Source organism: Anopheles maculipalpis, chromosome 3RL, assembly GCF_943734695.1.
Source record: "Anopheles maculipalpis chromosome 3RL, idAnoMacuDA_375_x, whole genome shotgun sequence".
NCBI classification, from domain to species: domain Eukaryota; kingdom Metazoa; phylum Arthropoda; class Insecta; order Diptera; family Culicidae; genus Anopheles; species Anopheles maculipalpis.
The window spans coordinates 65499158-65515150 of record NC_064872.1 but is presented as its reverse complement, the minus strand read 5'-3'; the positions used below and the strand labels follow the sequence as shown (position 1 = coordinate 65515150).

At 44.7% G+C, this 15993-nt stretch overlaps 4 protein-coding genes across 4 annotated transcripts in view; 3 read left to right on the top strand and 1 right to left on the bottom strand.

Annotated features, from left to right (window-relative positions):
* LOC126562120 (sialin-like) overlaps positions 1–15993 on the top strand; it is a 293788-nt gene that overhangs the window by 35318 nt on the left and 242477 nt on the right. The gene's annotated exons all lie outside the window — the stretch shown is intronic.
* LOC126563631 (islet cell autoantigen 1) lies at positions 6138–7890 on the top strand. The gene is made up of 4 exons (XM_050220275.1): positions 6138–6201; positions 6328–6845; positions 6915–7190; positions 7273–7890. Exons 1-4 carry the CDS (start codon positions 6138–6140, stop codon positions 7888–7890), a joined length of 1476 nt encoding a protein of 491 aa, XP_050076232.1.
* On the bottom strand, positions 10294–13610 carry LOC126561818 (armadillo repeat-containing protein 8-like). The gene is made up of 9 exons (XM_050218147.1): positions 13395–13610; positions 12486–12906; positions 11737–12422; positions 11599–11670; positions 11309–11536; positions 10888–11070; positions 10661–10804; positions 10425–10582; positions 10294–10342 (listed from the first exon to the last, which is right to left on the bottom strand). The coding sequence occupies exons 1-9, from the start codon at positions 13416–13418 to the stop codon at positions 10297–10299; spliced, it is 1962 nt and encodes a 653-aa protein (XP_050074104.1). The 5' UTR covers positions 13419–13610; the 3' UTR covers positions 10294–10296.
* LOC126562684 (coatomer subunit epsilon) lies at positions 14285–15473 on the top strand. The gene is made up of 4 exons (XM_050219247.1): positions 14285–14385; positions 14464–14738; positions 14800–14965; positions 15039–15473. Exons 1-4 carry the CDS (start codon positions 14287–14289, stop codon positions 15411–15413), a joined length of 915 nt encoding a protein of 304 aa, XP_050075204.1. The 5' UTR covers positions 14285–14286; the 3' UTR covers positions 15414–15473.

The following is a 15993-nucleotide window of genomic DNA, read 5'->3' as shown; positions in this document are numbered from 1 at the left end:
TTTTCGTGTTGCCTTCTGTGTATGTGTGAGTGTGAATGTGTGTGTGTGTGTAAGCGTGTATGTGTCACAGAGGAAAACATGTAACAACTGTCGGACAAGTGAAGTATGAATGCGAATATGTAAAACCCATCCACAGGCACAGCGGTGCTTTTAAATTACAGCTCACAAACGCACTCACACGCACACCGTCCCATCACTTCTTGATAATGCTGAACCACTTTCCAGTTCTGCAGCTGGTACAGCAATCAAAATATTGAAAATCCACAACACACAACACAGCCGCCCGCCCCATATTTGATTGAGGTGAAATTTACGATTATTTTATGGCCCGCACTCGGCTTGTGCCGAGGGGTTCGATAAGATTCATCGTAAAACACAGCCGCGCTCGGCGATCAACACACTGCACCATCGTCCGATCTTTCGGAAGTCGTGTGGTCGGACGGCTTCGAACGATCGAATGGAGATGGATGGATGCACTTAAAAATAACTCATGACATAATCGCTTGAAGCACGCCTTGCTGACTACTATCGGGCGACAAACTCCAATAGCCTGAAACCTCCAAATGTTTTCAAATGAAATATGCCAAAAAGGGCTACAATCTGAACACGTGTTGTTCATTTCTAATAGAAATGCAAACAAATCCAGACGATCCAAAAAATGCAAAAAAAAAAAAGTTGATAAGCAGTAGTAGGACATAAACACTGTTTATTATTTTGTCAGTCAGTTCAACTTTACCGAATGGTTTCTTCTTGTTTTGGTCGGTACCAAACAAACTATTCATTGAAAATGATAAGAACTTACATTAACAACTCATTCCGCAATTATGTTTAATGCTTTGGCGAGGATTGATAGAATTTTAATATTTCCGGAAATATTCGACCCATCTTTCGATAACTCTCCACAGCATCCGCAAAAGAAATTATGGAATCCCTATGGGAGAATAGATTCCACATTGCCACGGTTCTTGTAATCAATTACATTCATCAATTTAAGACAATGGTAAGTTCTACAGAACAATATTGCTATATATTTTACCGTCCCATGCAGGTCATAAGTCTAGAATTTCATCTTTATTCCACTGAGTGAGTTAGAGGCGAATCTTAATCTCTTTTAAATGAAAGCTTTGCTTTATCTAAAATGTTATTTTATATTATGTTGCTTAAGCCTATTTTTTCCAATAATTAAGGCAAAGGGGCAGTAGCTTCTTTTTGTGTCTACACAACTATAGGTTTCAGAGCAGCACCGCTAAAGGTTGAAGAGGAGTAGTTACTTCTATTCACAACTACAGGTTCCTCGTACCACTCGTACCTTTAAGGTCCTAAAAATTTCCACCTATCTGGGGTCAAATTCCGTGCCGAGAACAACATATACGATGAGTTACGAGCTAAAGTGTTAGCCAGTCATACTACAGCCTAAGGAAATTTCTCCAAGTAAAACATCTCTCGCCACGGACGAAGCTAGGACAGAATATTTATTGTACGCTCCAAAACTCTCATATTTTTATGCACCTGTGACATAGGCTCCGTTAAAAATTGACGAGATGTAAATGTTCGAAAGGAATTGTTGGCCCCGTTTGTGTGAAAAGATAATGGAGTTCCGGTTGGTTGGACATGTCATGAGAATAGTACCGAATGGACCCAGCCTCAAAAGCCTTTGAAGGACGTTCTTATGGATAGACTACTAATCTAAAAGCATACTTGAGTAGTTAGGTCTCATCTACGCAGGAACGGCCTAAATGGGATTCGAACCCCATTGCTGCCGTTTAAAGACCGGCGCCGATGTCACCTAAACAGATTTTTTTTACGTATAAAGTTAATTGTAAAATAAGCAAAAAATGTACCAATAATTGAACGTTTAGGTCAACTCGCATTTTCGATGCAAAATTGTCATTAATTTTAAAAACACCAACTGAACCCAATTAAGATGAAATCCCTCCCATGCCCTTGATTGAAAGGCCAATGTGTATTACAAATGCTATCTGTATTACATTCCTGCCAATTCTTTGGCTTACGTTTACTGAAAAGCGTTTCATCTGTGTGTAAAGCGTTGTACTGATGCCGCTTGGCTAATTATCACCGCGTCAAGATCTTATGTACCACCCAGATCGTTGTCCAGTGCGTCCCCATCCAGTCCAATCCCCCCCCCCCCCCCCCATACGCTTGTTGTCTGTCTTTGCTTCCTTAAACAAGCGCAAGATTTGCGATTTGCTGATGCTGCTGCCGCTGTGTAATCAATCATTCCGCCAATCTTCAATGAGGACAACTTCGACGATGACACGCGGTCGCCGGCAAAAAGTCTCGTATCGCATCACAGACAACAAATGGTAGCGCGGGTTGCCTGGCGACGGCGACAACGACGGCTAAACAAATCGTTGGTGGTTTTGCCGCAGGCCAAACCAACATACACAACACATGTGCGCGCCCGAGTGGGCAGTAAAATCAACAACTCGCATAACTTTCCTAACCTAGCAACGACGCGTTTTTTTTTTTTGCACTTTCGCCTGCCTGCTCCAGTTTCAGCCATCATCCAGCGATCCTTTTGATGCGGTTTCATAAAAGACTGCAGATGCTAAGGCTTCTATACGCTACTACTGGTAGCTAGACTTGAAGTCGCCAGCTGTGTGCGTCAACGTTGTTGGGCAGCCCCCGAATGCTGAAATTGACAGGGTGGACGACAAAGGTTAAATTGCCACCGAAACGGAGGGGATGGAGAGGTCCTCGCCTAACCGAAGGAGATTTAAATTTCACCGCCTCCATGCCTGGTCCACACTTCCGGGTGTCGTATGCATCAGACAGCAAGAGTCCTGTCAAAAGTTCACCAGCAACCCCCGACCATCAGCAAGAAAACGGCTAGCAGTTCCGAACTTGTCAGTATATGGTCGGGTTTTCTTCTCCCATTTCCCACACCAAGATGGGGGGGCAACGTACAAAACATGCTCCCGAGGAGAGATGATGGAGACGCCTACCTCCCACGCACACACACACATGAACGAAAAGAATGTGTTTTTGTACTCTTCCTTTTCCTCAAACAGGAACGAGTTTTCCACGGACGCAAACGCTTAGTGAACTTGGATACAACAGATGCCGATCGGAGCATTTTCTTCTCTTCGAGCAAGGGATCTCCGCGGTGAGCAAATTCGCTGTTCGCTCACAATCGCTTCTCACTACAGGCAGCCCAGAGCTCGGGGAAATGTGCCTGCTCTCGTCCTTTTTGACGCACGTATACGGCATGTATTACTTATCCTATGTACGAGCCAATTGCGTTCGGAATGATTGCTTTTCCTACAATCACTTCACTAGCGAGCAATCTTTTCAGAAAACCATTTTATTAGCGCGTTGGCTTCTTTTTTTCGTCCTTCACGGGCCTGGGCCTTTGATGGTCGTCAGCGGACGCCCTATTGCTTCTTCTCGGTCATCTCTATAGGGCACACATACACAAAGGACACACGTCCACACACACACACAGCCAGAGTCATAAGTAGGAACCTCATTTAAGCTTAACATACCCCGTGTTTGTGTACTCCACGGCGCGAACTTAACCGTTTGCCTGACGGCGGCCTTCTTTGAGTGGGGGTCCCCATCTGCCATAAGCCGAAGAGCAAATCGTTTTTCAGCCTGCTTCCTCTTGCTGCACACTCTTTCTGGTCGGGTACTCCCCCCACCTCCAGCCTGCTATGTCCTTTTGACTGTCCAATTTCTGCGAGATTCAATGGGGCCTCGACCCATTCCACCCCGTTTGCATCTTCTTCCTCGCGCGTGTCGGTGTTTGTGTGTATGTGTACTTGTTGGATTTTGGGGAGTTGGATATTCGTAGGATTTGGGTTTGATTTCTAGTACTTTTCCATACTCACTTTTTTTTTGCTCACTTTTCCATGGCAATCGACGATGCTGTTGCTATCGTGCTTTCCCGTCTCTCACTCCCTCTTCCTTCGAGCCCGTTTTCCAGGACGCAGTTTTAATCGTCGCCTACTGATTTGGAAGCGTCGCTTTCCCGGTGTCCTTGCATTGCCGATCGTTGTCGTCGTCTGGTTTGAATTATTTGCGCTTGGATGCTCACCTTTTTGCCGTGGCGCTTTTCACTTATGTACAGAACACAAATATACACATACGAGTGTGAAGTGAAAGATTTCTCATTAACACTTTGACTTTGCACGTTCCGGTCTCCGGAAGTTATTTGCGGCAACTTTTCATTCTCATCGCACACTCATCGCTCTTTTCAACGGGACTGACTGGCCTATTCAAACACGACCGAAAAATATAACCATCTTAAGCACTACTTTTCACACGGTTTTCCCCGGAGCCACGATCTTCCCACCCATCCCACAGTGTTTTATCTCAACCTCGTCCCCGGACCGATGATCCTTTCCCTTGTCTAGAACAATTCATCACGTTCTTGGTTTGGATCATTTGAGCAGCATACTTTCAAACTTTTCTCACTTTTCCGCCTGTCTTCCTGTCTGGGGGGACTTTTTTCTACTATCCTTTCCCGCGAAGGTCACCCCAACATGAACTACATCTTGAAGGAAAGATGTAGTTCATTTCATTTGCCGCAGCCGTTTGCACTGTTGCGATCTGGGGACAAGGTTTGAGATGAGTTTTCCACAGTTACACACACAGGCATGCATCACTCATTTCACTCGTGAAAAACAACACTTCACACTTTTCCACACAGAATTCCGCCCTTGCGAGCGTGCAAAGGGTGGTGTGATTGCCAATAAACAAAGATCACCTTTTTAAACAATATAAATGTATACCGTCGCCGTTTTCACATCCCATAAAGCAACCACATCAGCAGTGTGTGTCGTGCATGCATTCAAGTGCACCACGAAACGCTCTTATCGCACCAACAGCATCAAGTCCTGCGACTGAACGTACCGCGTCCTGTTTGCACACTTCTCTCGTTACGTTGTGTGTTCGAAGGCTGGCGATAACTTACCGACCACGGTACACTTGCTTGGCTTGCGTAGAATGAAGCGAGCTACTAAATGCTTCGAAGGGTAGAACATCGATTAAAAGACCAGCAAAGACAGAACAATTAGAAGACGGAAAAGGAAACGTGAAAGATAGTTATTGCAAAATGTACATTTACGAAGGAAATAATGAATGCGTGAACTGCATTCTTGCGTGCCCTCCCGTGCAAACACACAAAACTGGAAAACGGTGAAGCGTTTTTGTGCAGCTGTCAGAAGGGTGGCTCACAGTGCCCAAGCAACAAACGAGATGCGTGTCATTTAACTGTAATTTAATGTGGGTTCTATAGGACGGTTTGCTGCAAGGGCACAGTTTGATACAAAAGACGATTGTTTAAATTGTAGTATGATATGTGGTTTTTTTGTTAAATTGTTTACTTATATCTACAAAGAGATAATTATGTGTTTTGTATATCATTCCGAAAGCGACAGGGACAGACCGACTTTCTCGAAATTAAAAAAAAAACCTCAACTTTACTATCTTCGTCTACTTGACTTAATGCATGGCACGCGCATTATCGGATTGTCAGTTCTCACTACTCCGATTCCGGATTTGAATCCTGTTCCTGCGGTGGAAAGTCCATCGCCGTGGATGTCTCGCCACCAGGCCGGCCTGTACTATACGGATGGCAAATCAATAACTCTTTATGTATTTGACCTTTTACTTTGACATTGCAGATGTTGTTGTTGAAAAATTAGTTTGGTTTTCTGATTTCATACTAATCTTCAAAGCTGATTCACATCCTGATCGTTCGGTATCATTTCAATCACAAAGCCAACCTATTCCCGATTCAATGCCTGCTGTCAACGCCACGTGCTATTGCCAACAGAATTTTAAATTTGAAAAATCCACCCGACCGTTCGTTGCATTTGCGCATACGCAAAACTCTCCCCTTATCAAACACCGTTAGTTCCCGTCGTCTTTACGCAAAAGGGAGGGGAATCTTTATTGCAACCTGTCACTTATTGCATTCTGGTGGCGGTGTGAAAAATCGATAGTTCCGAAGGGTAGGAAAAATGAAAATAACACCACACTGTCAGTCCAGACCTTACTAAGTTTGCAAACAGATTTTTTCTACAGCAACGGAAACAGGTGGACGAAAACCTAAGTGAAAGAGTTGAACGAATAGTAAACGTTTACAAAAGTCCGGTGACAGCATTCCCACAATGCTAAAGTCAGAATTTCAGCACCAATTCTGGGTGACAAAGAAAGCGGTACAAAGAAAATTAGGTGCGGCGGCAAATGAGTGTGTGGTGTGGCTGCTTACTTACGAACGGCAGCACCGTCATGCGGAAAAAATGCGATCCAAACATCGTGTGTACTAATCGTTAATTTTGTGCTTTCCCATCTCTGTAGGATCTAAGGAGGATGAAAACATTGTGGCTTCCGATGGGGAGCTAGACTCGAAGATAGAACTTTTCCGTTCGGTGGCAGAAAGTAGCAGCAAGCTGTACCGCATCATTGACCAGTATCAGGAGCGGGTATGCATACTGGCCCAGGAGGAAAATTCGCTCGGTAAATTCTTGCGTGAGGTTAGCAAGGAAAGTCCCACCACCGGCAAGATGATGTCCACAACCGGGAAAGCGATTTCGTACTGTGGCCAGCAACGTATCTCGATCCGTGTCCCGCTGTTGCGTTTGCACCATGACGTACACACGTTTAAGGGGCGTGCAATAGCGGACACACACCACACGATACAGCAGATGGAGAAGGAACGCACCGAATATCGAGCTGCGCTGAGTTGGATGAAGTCGGTTAGCATTCAGCTCGATCCAGACACTGGTCGAGGGTTGGAAAAGTTCCGCAAGGCTCAGCGGCACGTTAAGTCGGCGAAAACCAAGTTTGACAAGTACACGCTAGACTGTTTAGAGAAGGTAAATGCCGTGCCTGGTACCATGGTGAAAGTGTGAATTTAACTCCCTCTCATTCCCGTGCGAATCTAGATTGATCTTTTGGCCGCGGCAAGATGCAACATGTTTTCACATGCCCTCGTTGGATATCAGAATGCCATCCTGCAGTTCGCCAAAAAGACGGACGAAACGTACAAGAACACGCTCAAGAACTTAGCTAAAGATCCACACTACAGTTTCTCGATACTGAAGGAATTGACGCAAGCAAACCCGAACGAGGAAGAACGAGAAGGGGTAGCACCGGGTGAGGCTGCTGAATCCCAACACAACGACGTACCGGCCGACGACGATCAGATGCTTTTCTTTAAGGTATTCCTCTCCTTAGCTGGACACATTCATGTAGAGTAACGAACTCATTATAACTTTGTTTTCGGTATTCCTTTTTGTCCAGGACGATTACAAGGACGATGTGGGGAAAAAGGGAGGGGAAAAGGAAAACGTCCTAAAAGATGTAGCGTTGGAAATTGATGCCCTTCTGTCAGGCGTTCCGGACCTTAGTATCGGTGCATGCGATACTGGACTTACGAGCAAAACACAGGACACTGCTGCTGCGGATCTTCTCGGACTTAGCTTGGATGATGAGTTTTCCGACTTTATGTCGGCACCGGCACCATTTTTGCCTTCTGCGCTGCTAACGAACTGTATCCTTACCGATGAGGGTGGGTTTGATTTTGCCGCCAGTCTGCCCGATTTTGCAGACCCACTGCAACCGCTTCACGTGCACGATGACCCCGATACAAATGGTGGAACGAAATCGTCCGAAAAAGCTACCGACATTTTTAGCAGCCTGTTACAATCCTTCTCCAAGCAGGGTAATTCCACCGGTGCTGGAACCGATTCTACCGCATCCGGTACAGCGAGCAAACAGAGCAAACTGGTCGCAAGCGGCAAAACAGCGGGCAAAGATCTTAGCGGATGGTATCAACTGTTTGCCGAACTGGATCCACTCTCCAATCCGGACGCTATCCCGTCGAAAACGGATGCACCCAACAATAGTATGGCCGCTTGAGTGCGTACTCTCTGGATGGGTTCTGGGATCGTTAAGCTTCAGTTATTTTTCACTTACTTATTTGTACACACCATACGTTCCATCATTCCTTTGATCGGTTTTGTGTCCGTGTGTTTGCTTTACTCGTTGAGTCGGGTCGGGTGGGTACCGTGTCGGTAGAAGTACTTTCCGTTCGATCGCGTTACATTTGAAATACTATATTTGCTGTACTTTTATCCGAAGGTGAAAATAAAACAAAGTGTCTACTTACATACAAAACTAACATCGTAGCTTATCAATAACCTCACAATGCTAAGGATTGCCCGCGAAAAGGCACACATGCATTTTGCATGCATTCCGGGAAGTCAAACAAGGTTGACATCACTGCTATGAGTTGATTTGAAGGGAAAAAAGGGGTTGGACTAACCTGAGGATGTTCCCAGGACGTTGAAGTTCAAATTTTAAAACAAGTTTCACCAAGTTTGGTCCATTCCGACGATCAAACCCGGGTAAAACGTATTGATATGGAATTTTGGCTCCTTAGCAGTCCATGCAGGTTAGCAGGATATAGTATTCTCGGATAGGCCTTAAAAGCGGCCAGTTCTTTCTTTCATTACTTCCACTGATGTCTCATTTTAAGGGGAATGTAGTTGACTCGCCAACGAATTGTACAGTTCTAGTTCATTCCTAAGCGAGGGTTACCTTATGTTGAATATGAAACCTCCAGAGGGGTTTCCAGAAAAGATGGCAAAGTTTTGAGCCAAAGACTATTAATTTTTTCCCGGTAGAACTGGTTGGACTGCTTCGAAACTTGTTAAGGTGAAATGAAATCTTTTCAGATAGAACTGGTCAGAAATATTTCAGCCTTATTCTGTCCAATTCTGCCTGAACAAATTTTAAGTTCATTTAGAAGGATTTCCCCGCCATGCGGCAAAGAACCGTCATATTGGAAATAAATAAATAGAAGGATTTCCAGTTTTACATGCAAATCATGGTTCCTGGACATTCATCTCTAATATCCTGTGTAAACCGAATTGGAATTTCTATACTTTCTCAATACACCATGTCGTTTGGTTCATTCGTATTAATTAAATATTCAAATCTTAAACGATGTTTTTTTCTGATTTATGGTTTCATCTGTTTTATTGTGTGTCTCTCTCTCCTTGATTCTCTTCTGTATCTTTCATCGTTCTCTCCTTTCCCTTTTTCTCAGCACAAATTCCCTCTCCTCTTTTGCTACAGAAAACAACCTTTGAATTGTGTTGTTGAATGTATGCAAAAAAAAGGGGAAAATCCCTGCATTCTCCTACAGCAACGCAAAACGAAAACAACGATCTCATTCATTCCATTACACCATATCCCATTAAAAGTAGTTCCCGCGGATTGGATTACCAGCCGAAAGTAAGTGGAAACCACATTCTATACAATTCACGTTTCCAAAGTAATTGTTTTGGGGAAAGAAGGGGTTGAGGGAATGGAGGGTAGGGAACGGAAAGTAAAATGTAAACACATACCAACAATTGCGATACATACACATATCGTTCCGAATGAATCGATCCTTTCGCGGTTGAGGAAGAATGCTTTATGGTACGTGCGGTCATACCGAATTTGCAATTCGCGCCCACTTTCGCCTTCCTTTTCTTGCCATTTCGAAGAACGTGCCGCCGATGAAATTCACTGGTTAGTTCCTTTTTCTGGTTAAATTTTGACACCGTTTCCTAAATAAATTAATAAAATTAGAGTAAACTTAACAAGCGCACGGCGACATCGTATTCTAACGCTCCTATAGGATTACTGGTTTTTCATTTGTTTTTTTTTTTTCTCCTTTTGTCATATTATAGGTCCTAGTGTCGACTTGCCTTTTCTTAGCGGTTTGTTTGTACCGAATGTTTGTATTTTTCTTCTCTTTCTTAATGGAAGGAGCATATAGCATAAGAGCATGTAAAATGATGCACCTGCGGATCTTGTAGATATTTATAAAGTCGTTCGCTATTATCTCTGATTTGTCTTCGACCTGCTGCTCCTCACTCGAATATCTTTTCCGGTAAACAAGGTGTCAATGCGTGTGTTTGTGTGTGTGAATAAAAATTTGTTTTTCTTACCATCTAACAAACGTTACTACAAAACTATTCTTCTCCCCAGATGAAAAGCCTTGATGTTTGTAACTGTTGCGAGAAGAGCAATACACCCTTAAAAAATGTCTCACACACACACAAACGAAAACAAGGGGGAATAAAACTACGCGAAACGTTCCATTTAATGGCTCAATTTACTTATCGCTAGGCGAATGGCGTATGGTTGAATTGTGTTGTAATTGTAGGCTGCCGCGATCGTTACGCGTTATAAAAGAAACCAGGAGATGACGACGAAGTTAGAAAGGAGAACATAATAGAAGCAGTAACAAAACGATAACAAAACAATTAGCTTTCAATGGTCTTCGGAGTAGTCAAACCTTAAAATTTCATCCCGTATGCTGTGGAGGAGGGAAAGCAGAACAAAAAAAAAAGGAATTAGACTTTCATTGCGAAATTCATAAGACTTGCTTCATGACGTACTCCTCATAGAACTGCGAGTGTTGCGGTGTCATGTGTAGCAGTTGTTCGAGATTTTCGAGAAAACCCCACTGCCGCAGTATATGCTGCCGGCCGCTTTTGTCTAAAAGGTTTCGCACGACAAACACGGCACCCATCTGTAGTTTATTGTCGTTGGCGACCTGGTGCAAAGAAACAAAACGGAGAGAAACAGTTATTCAAACGCACTAAAAGTGGGTTTAATACATCAGGATGCTTACCAAAAAATCTCTAATCTTTTTGACAATCTTTTCATCCTGCAGCACATAATCTTCGTCCCGTGCGCCGGCCGTAATGTTACCTATGATTATTATCGCTTGCTCCTTTACCTCCGGTGGGTGCGGATCGTCTAGCACGAGACTCACCTATAAGTTTAATGTGTGAGACGGGAAAAAGATGAAAATTCAAAATTTCGTTGCAAATAACAATATTAAGTGATAATACTTACCGCCCTCAAAACTTCACTCGAATGTTCCGACATGATCGTTTCGATATGGAGCGTATTGCTAAGCAGATTGCGCAGCAGACCGAGCGTTTTCATGATGATGCGCTCATCCCGATCGCCCAGCAATTGAAATATCCTATCCGTTCCTAGTGTGTTGATTATTTTTGTTTTTACGTGCTGTTCGGCCTGCAACGAGAACACGAGATAATGCGCATAAGTATACGTAAGGTAACATATACCAAAATTAACTATGGGTTATATGAACTGTGGTATTTACCACAGTTCATTTGCCTGATCCAACATGCCGTGGTATCATTTTTAGTTTACAAATCAAATCCGTGCGGTACGGTACGTTACGATAAGCCGACCTTACAGCCATGGATGCCATGGAACTCGGTATCACATTCTCCTCCTAATCACCTACCTGAAAAGCCATGTTCATCAAAGCCCAACTTCCGTTCAATCGGAGTGCCGGATCGGGATGTTTGGTAAGCTCACAAAGCATCTCGACGGCACCGGATTCGAGCATTGGTTCCTTGGCAGGTGAGAATTCAAGTAACAGATTGCAAATCGTCGATGTGACCACGGTTTGCAGCTCGAGCGATGGTTCGCCAGACAGTAAATCCATCAGCGGACGCCACACCGAGTGATCCTGTGTTGTGTGGGAAATAATAATTTAGATTCTTTTCCAAACAGCTAATCGCTTTGTCTTACCTGAAACGTGGTTCTAAGTAGTTGCACCGAACGGGACAACGAATGAAGACATCGTACCGCGGACAGCCGAACCTGTACAAATTTAAAAAAGGGGATGACTTTTTTTTCACCATTCCGATGGAGCACGAAAACACTTACCTCCGGGCAACCATCCTTCAGCCCATTTAGCACCTCCTCCATCAGCCCGTCCATCTCGATGATGCGCTTACGGATTTCTTCATCATTGGCCGCCAATGAAGCGAAACACCGGAATGCTCCCTGCCTCGACAGCACCGACGGACATTTGATCAGATTCGCAAGTGACGCAATCAAATGATTACTGATCGCCGCCAGCCGTTGCAGTTCCGAATCAATTTCCGCCAAATAGGCGAGCGTTTCGGCTGCCGTCGCACGGATATATTCGCCAAACTCATCCGAGCAAAGTCGCGCCAAACAGGGCAACGTTTTGTACACGATCCGATAGTCTTCAGCCGGCAGGGAACCGGCACGATGCAGATACGTGAGACACCGGCTAGCGGCCAACTGTACCTCGACGTCGCGCGTCCGGGACAGCAGCGAGGTCAGAATGTCCAGAATGGAGCGTTCGGCGTGATACGTCGAGTGTACCATGTTGGAGACCGATTTGTTGGTGAAGCACATCGCCGCCAAACATTTCAGTGCAGGTACTTGCAGTGTCGTGTTGTCGCTGATCATGAGCCGCGCGAGAAATGGTATCACATCCGCCTGGCACAGGTTCTTCTGTTGGTGCGAGGAGTGGCAAAGAGGAACGAAAATGTTTACCACGTACATCTGGCACGCGAAGCTGCTCCGTGGTGATGCTATTTCTACAAGAACACACCTATATTAAGATATCACACTCCGTCACATAAAGACACCGGAATACTTACGAATCAAACGCCTAATGTTGTTTATGTCCGAATGAATAAGCTCCAACGGGGCGAACGGATACTGCACGATCGTTTGTAGTGCACCGAGACATGTTTCCATCAGCCTTTCGTTCGTGCTAGGATCGAAGATGATCGTGATCAGCACTTCGACTGTGTTGAACCGCATCAGCGAATGTACCTGCTGCTCCGTACCCTTGGCAAGCGAACCGAGCACAATGCCGGCATCGATCCGAAGCTGGAGCGGCTTCCCGGCATTGCACAACAGCGCGATCAACCGCGGCACAATACCCTGCGATATGATCGAGCCTTTCTTTTTGTTCGATCCGATGACAGCATTCTTCAGGCAGACGATCGCTTCCTGACACTTGCAGTTTTCCTCCGAGTACAGCTCGTCGATGTAGGAGCGCGAATTTTCCACATCCTGCAAGAGTGTTGAAAACCGGTTGATAGAAAGCAAAATATACAGATATAGTAGTTTTATGGGGTTTTGGACGTTTCTCGATAATTCTCGCACACGCACAACAAACTGCACAATCCCGCAAGAGAAAGTAGCTGCACCGGTAGCTGCGTTTGTTTATGGGGGCCCTGGTGTGCCGCACTGGTTGAGGTTATAAAAAAGAAATAACCATCGCAGTGCTCTATGTTTTTGTCATTTACCCCACCGCGGTTTACCCCCAACTCTACTGCATCTTTCCCTTGGTACTATACTTCAAACAAGAGCAATAACACATTTCAACCTTCTGCCCGCCCAAATGCAGCACCATAAGCACTAAAACTGATTCCCGAACGCAACGTTCGAGGGCTGCACCGTGACCGCGAACCATTTTACAAGCGGCCGCATCACATATTACACACCAAACATGCACACCGGAACGGTCGGAATTCTCTGGCTGGCTGGCTGGCTCTTACCATGAAGCAGGTGAACGGTTCCATTCTTGTGTGGTGAGCTGATTGGGGTGCACTGCCAAACCGTGCGTGAACTGGGAGCTTACGGCCAGAACAAAAGCCGGACAGAGCAATAACGGGGCCGCTGCTGCTGCTGCTACTGCTGCAAATTATTTGATGTTGCGGGTTTTGCAAAGGGGAAAAGAAATCCAAAACACACGCAGTTTGATTTTTCACATTTCTCGTTTGACAGCCGACACACAGCACTGAGGAGGGTTCAGGAACGATTGGACGGATGAGGGTAGCGTCGGAATACAACCGCCATGTTGGTTTGCAATTTGACGTTTGCTCTGGGTTCGGATTTAGAACTACTGTATTAAATCAAGGAAACTCAAATCAATTTATCATTTTTTGTGTAAGCTACGCTGTACGAAGCGTAAACGCCTTTTCTGTCCATATCTGTTACTGCCTCTCCCATGCCATAACACACTGAAGCCTGGCGATTTCGGAGTGAAATCCTGATTGGTGGTCCATCCAGCAAAGGCAAAATATTGTTTTACGATTTCTATGGCGCTTCAAAACATTTATTAAAGTTATTCTAATTTACCTCAAAAAAATGTTCCTTTGATTGTTATAAAAATGGAAAAGAATTTGGAGAAAATCAAAGTTGTTCTAAAAACTCACACTACCAGCCGCCTGTTTCGAAGTTTTGCTACATGGGTCAAGCCAGACGTGTTAACAATGTTGGTCCACCAATTTATCATCCGTCACAACATTCTACACGATCCTACCGGAGCAAATTCGATACAAAACTTTCCACGTCATTTTCCACCAGAATTGCTTTACCAAGTTTAGCAAAGTTTTATTATAAATAACAACATTCCTAGCATTTCCGGCGTTAGCGTAGCAATTCAACATGAATCGAAACAACGAAGTGTCGGAACTGATCGATGTGGAAAATGCGTTCTACATCGGCAACTACCAGACGTGCATCAATGAGTGTAACAAAATTTCAGTACGTGCACGGCACAGCGCTTGTAATACGTTGTCCCGCTAACACTCTCCCACTTTGTGATGCACTGCTTTCCCACAGAAACCATCGCTCGAGAAGGACATCTTCATGTACCGGTCCTACATAGCGCAGAACAAGTATCGTGTGGTGCTGGATGAAATCAAATCGTCGAACGATACGCCACTTCTGGCGCTGCGTTATTTAGCCGAGTACATGTCCAACAGTGGACGGAAGGAAGCGATCGTGTCGATGTTTGATGAAAAATTCCAAGGCGATATAAACGAGCTGCACGTCGTGTGGATCATCGTCGGAGCTATCATCTACTGCAACGAGGAAACGTATGAGACGGCCATGAAGTAAGTGTATTCTTGGATAGAGTCATAAACAACAATTCTAACATAATAACCTTGTAATAAGGATTCTGGTAGGAAACTTCAACCTCGAATGTCTTTCTCTGCACATGCACTGTCTGCTGAAAATGTCCCGCGTGGATCTGGCGAAGCAAGTTGCCACAACGATGCAGGAAAAGGACGATGATGCGACCCTCACCCAGCTGTCGCAAGCTTGGCTTAACATTCAAATTGTTAGTAAGATTTTTTTAACGTTACTCTAACCCATGCTCATGGACCTTTCGTTTCTGCCCGGACCATTTCCAGGGTGGAGAGAAACTGCAGGATGCATTCTTCATCTTCCAAGATTTGTGCGACAAATTTTCGCCCACTCTGCTGCTGCTGAACGGCCAAGCCGTGTGCTACATCGGACAGCAAAAGTATGACGATGCGGAGCAGGTACTGCGCGAATGTCTTAACCGTGATCCCAACAACTACGATACGCTGATCAATCTGCTAGCACTATCCCAGCAGAGGGACAAAAACAGCAGCCAGTTCAGTCGCTATCTGGCCCAGCTACTGGACGATCACAAGAGCAGCAGCTTAGTGGCGGCCTACAACAAACGGTCGGCCGAATTCGATCGCCTAGTGCTACAGTTTGGACCATCAAACAACAAACCGATCGATGAAATAGTCGCTTAAAGGTAGAATCAACTGTAAGGCTTTTCGTTGTACACGTATAAATTTAAATGTATTCCAACACTTTACCACTTTGCTTCGAGTAACTGTTAGGGGATTATGGATGCCTATTCCGCTTTCGTTGGGGAAAGGAAGTCAAAGAGTGGTGGTTGATCAGCCGAGAAATGGATCTATCAGCTGAGCAATTTCGGGATTTACACAACAGTCAGTCTCCAAGCTCTTTGCTTTTGTAAATCTCAAGTTCTTTATTACATGTAACAGATAGCCTCCAGGACTTGTAATGTTCCTGTTGTGATGGATTTACAAATTACAACCAGTTTTTTTTACAACGCTTTTACAAGAACTACCAGTTGGCGCCGTCTATGTATGTCTGTGATGAGAGAATCAAAAAGGGAACAGCCTACTAGATTTCATGAGAGGGGTAGAAACACGGGAGATAATTCTGTCGGCTGATTTTGGATTTTGTCGGTAATTAAAGGCCTTCGGCAGAAAAATGCCATACTTTCGTGTGATAACACATCCGGGACAAAAATAACGCCTCGTATTCAATTATACGTTGGGGCGGCACAGTGGTGTATGCGAC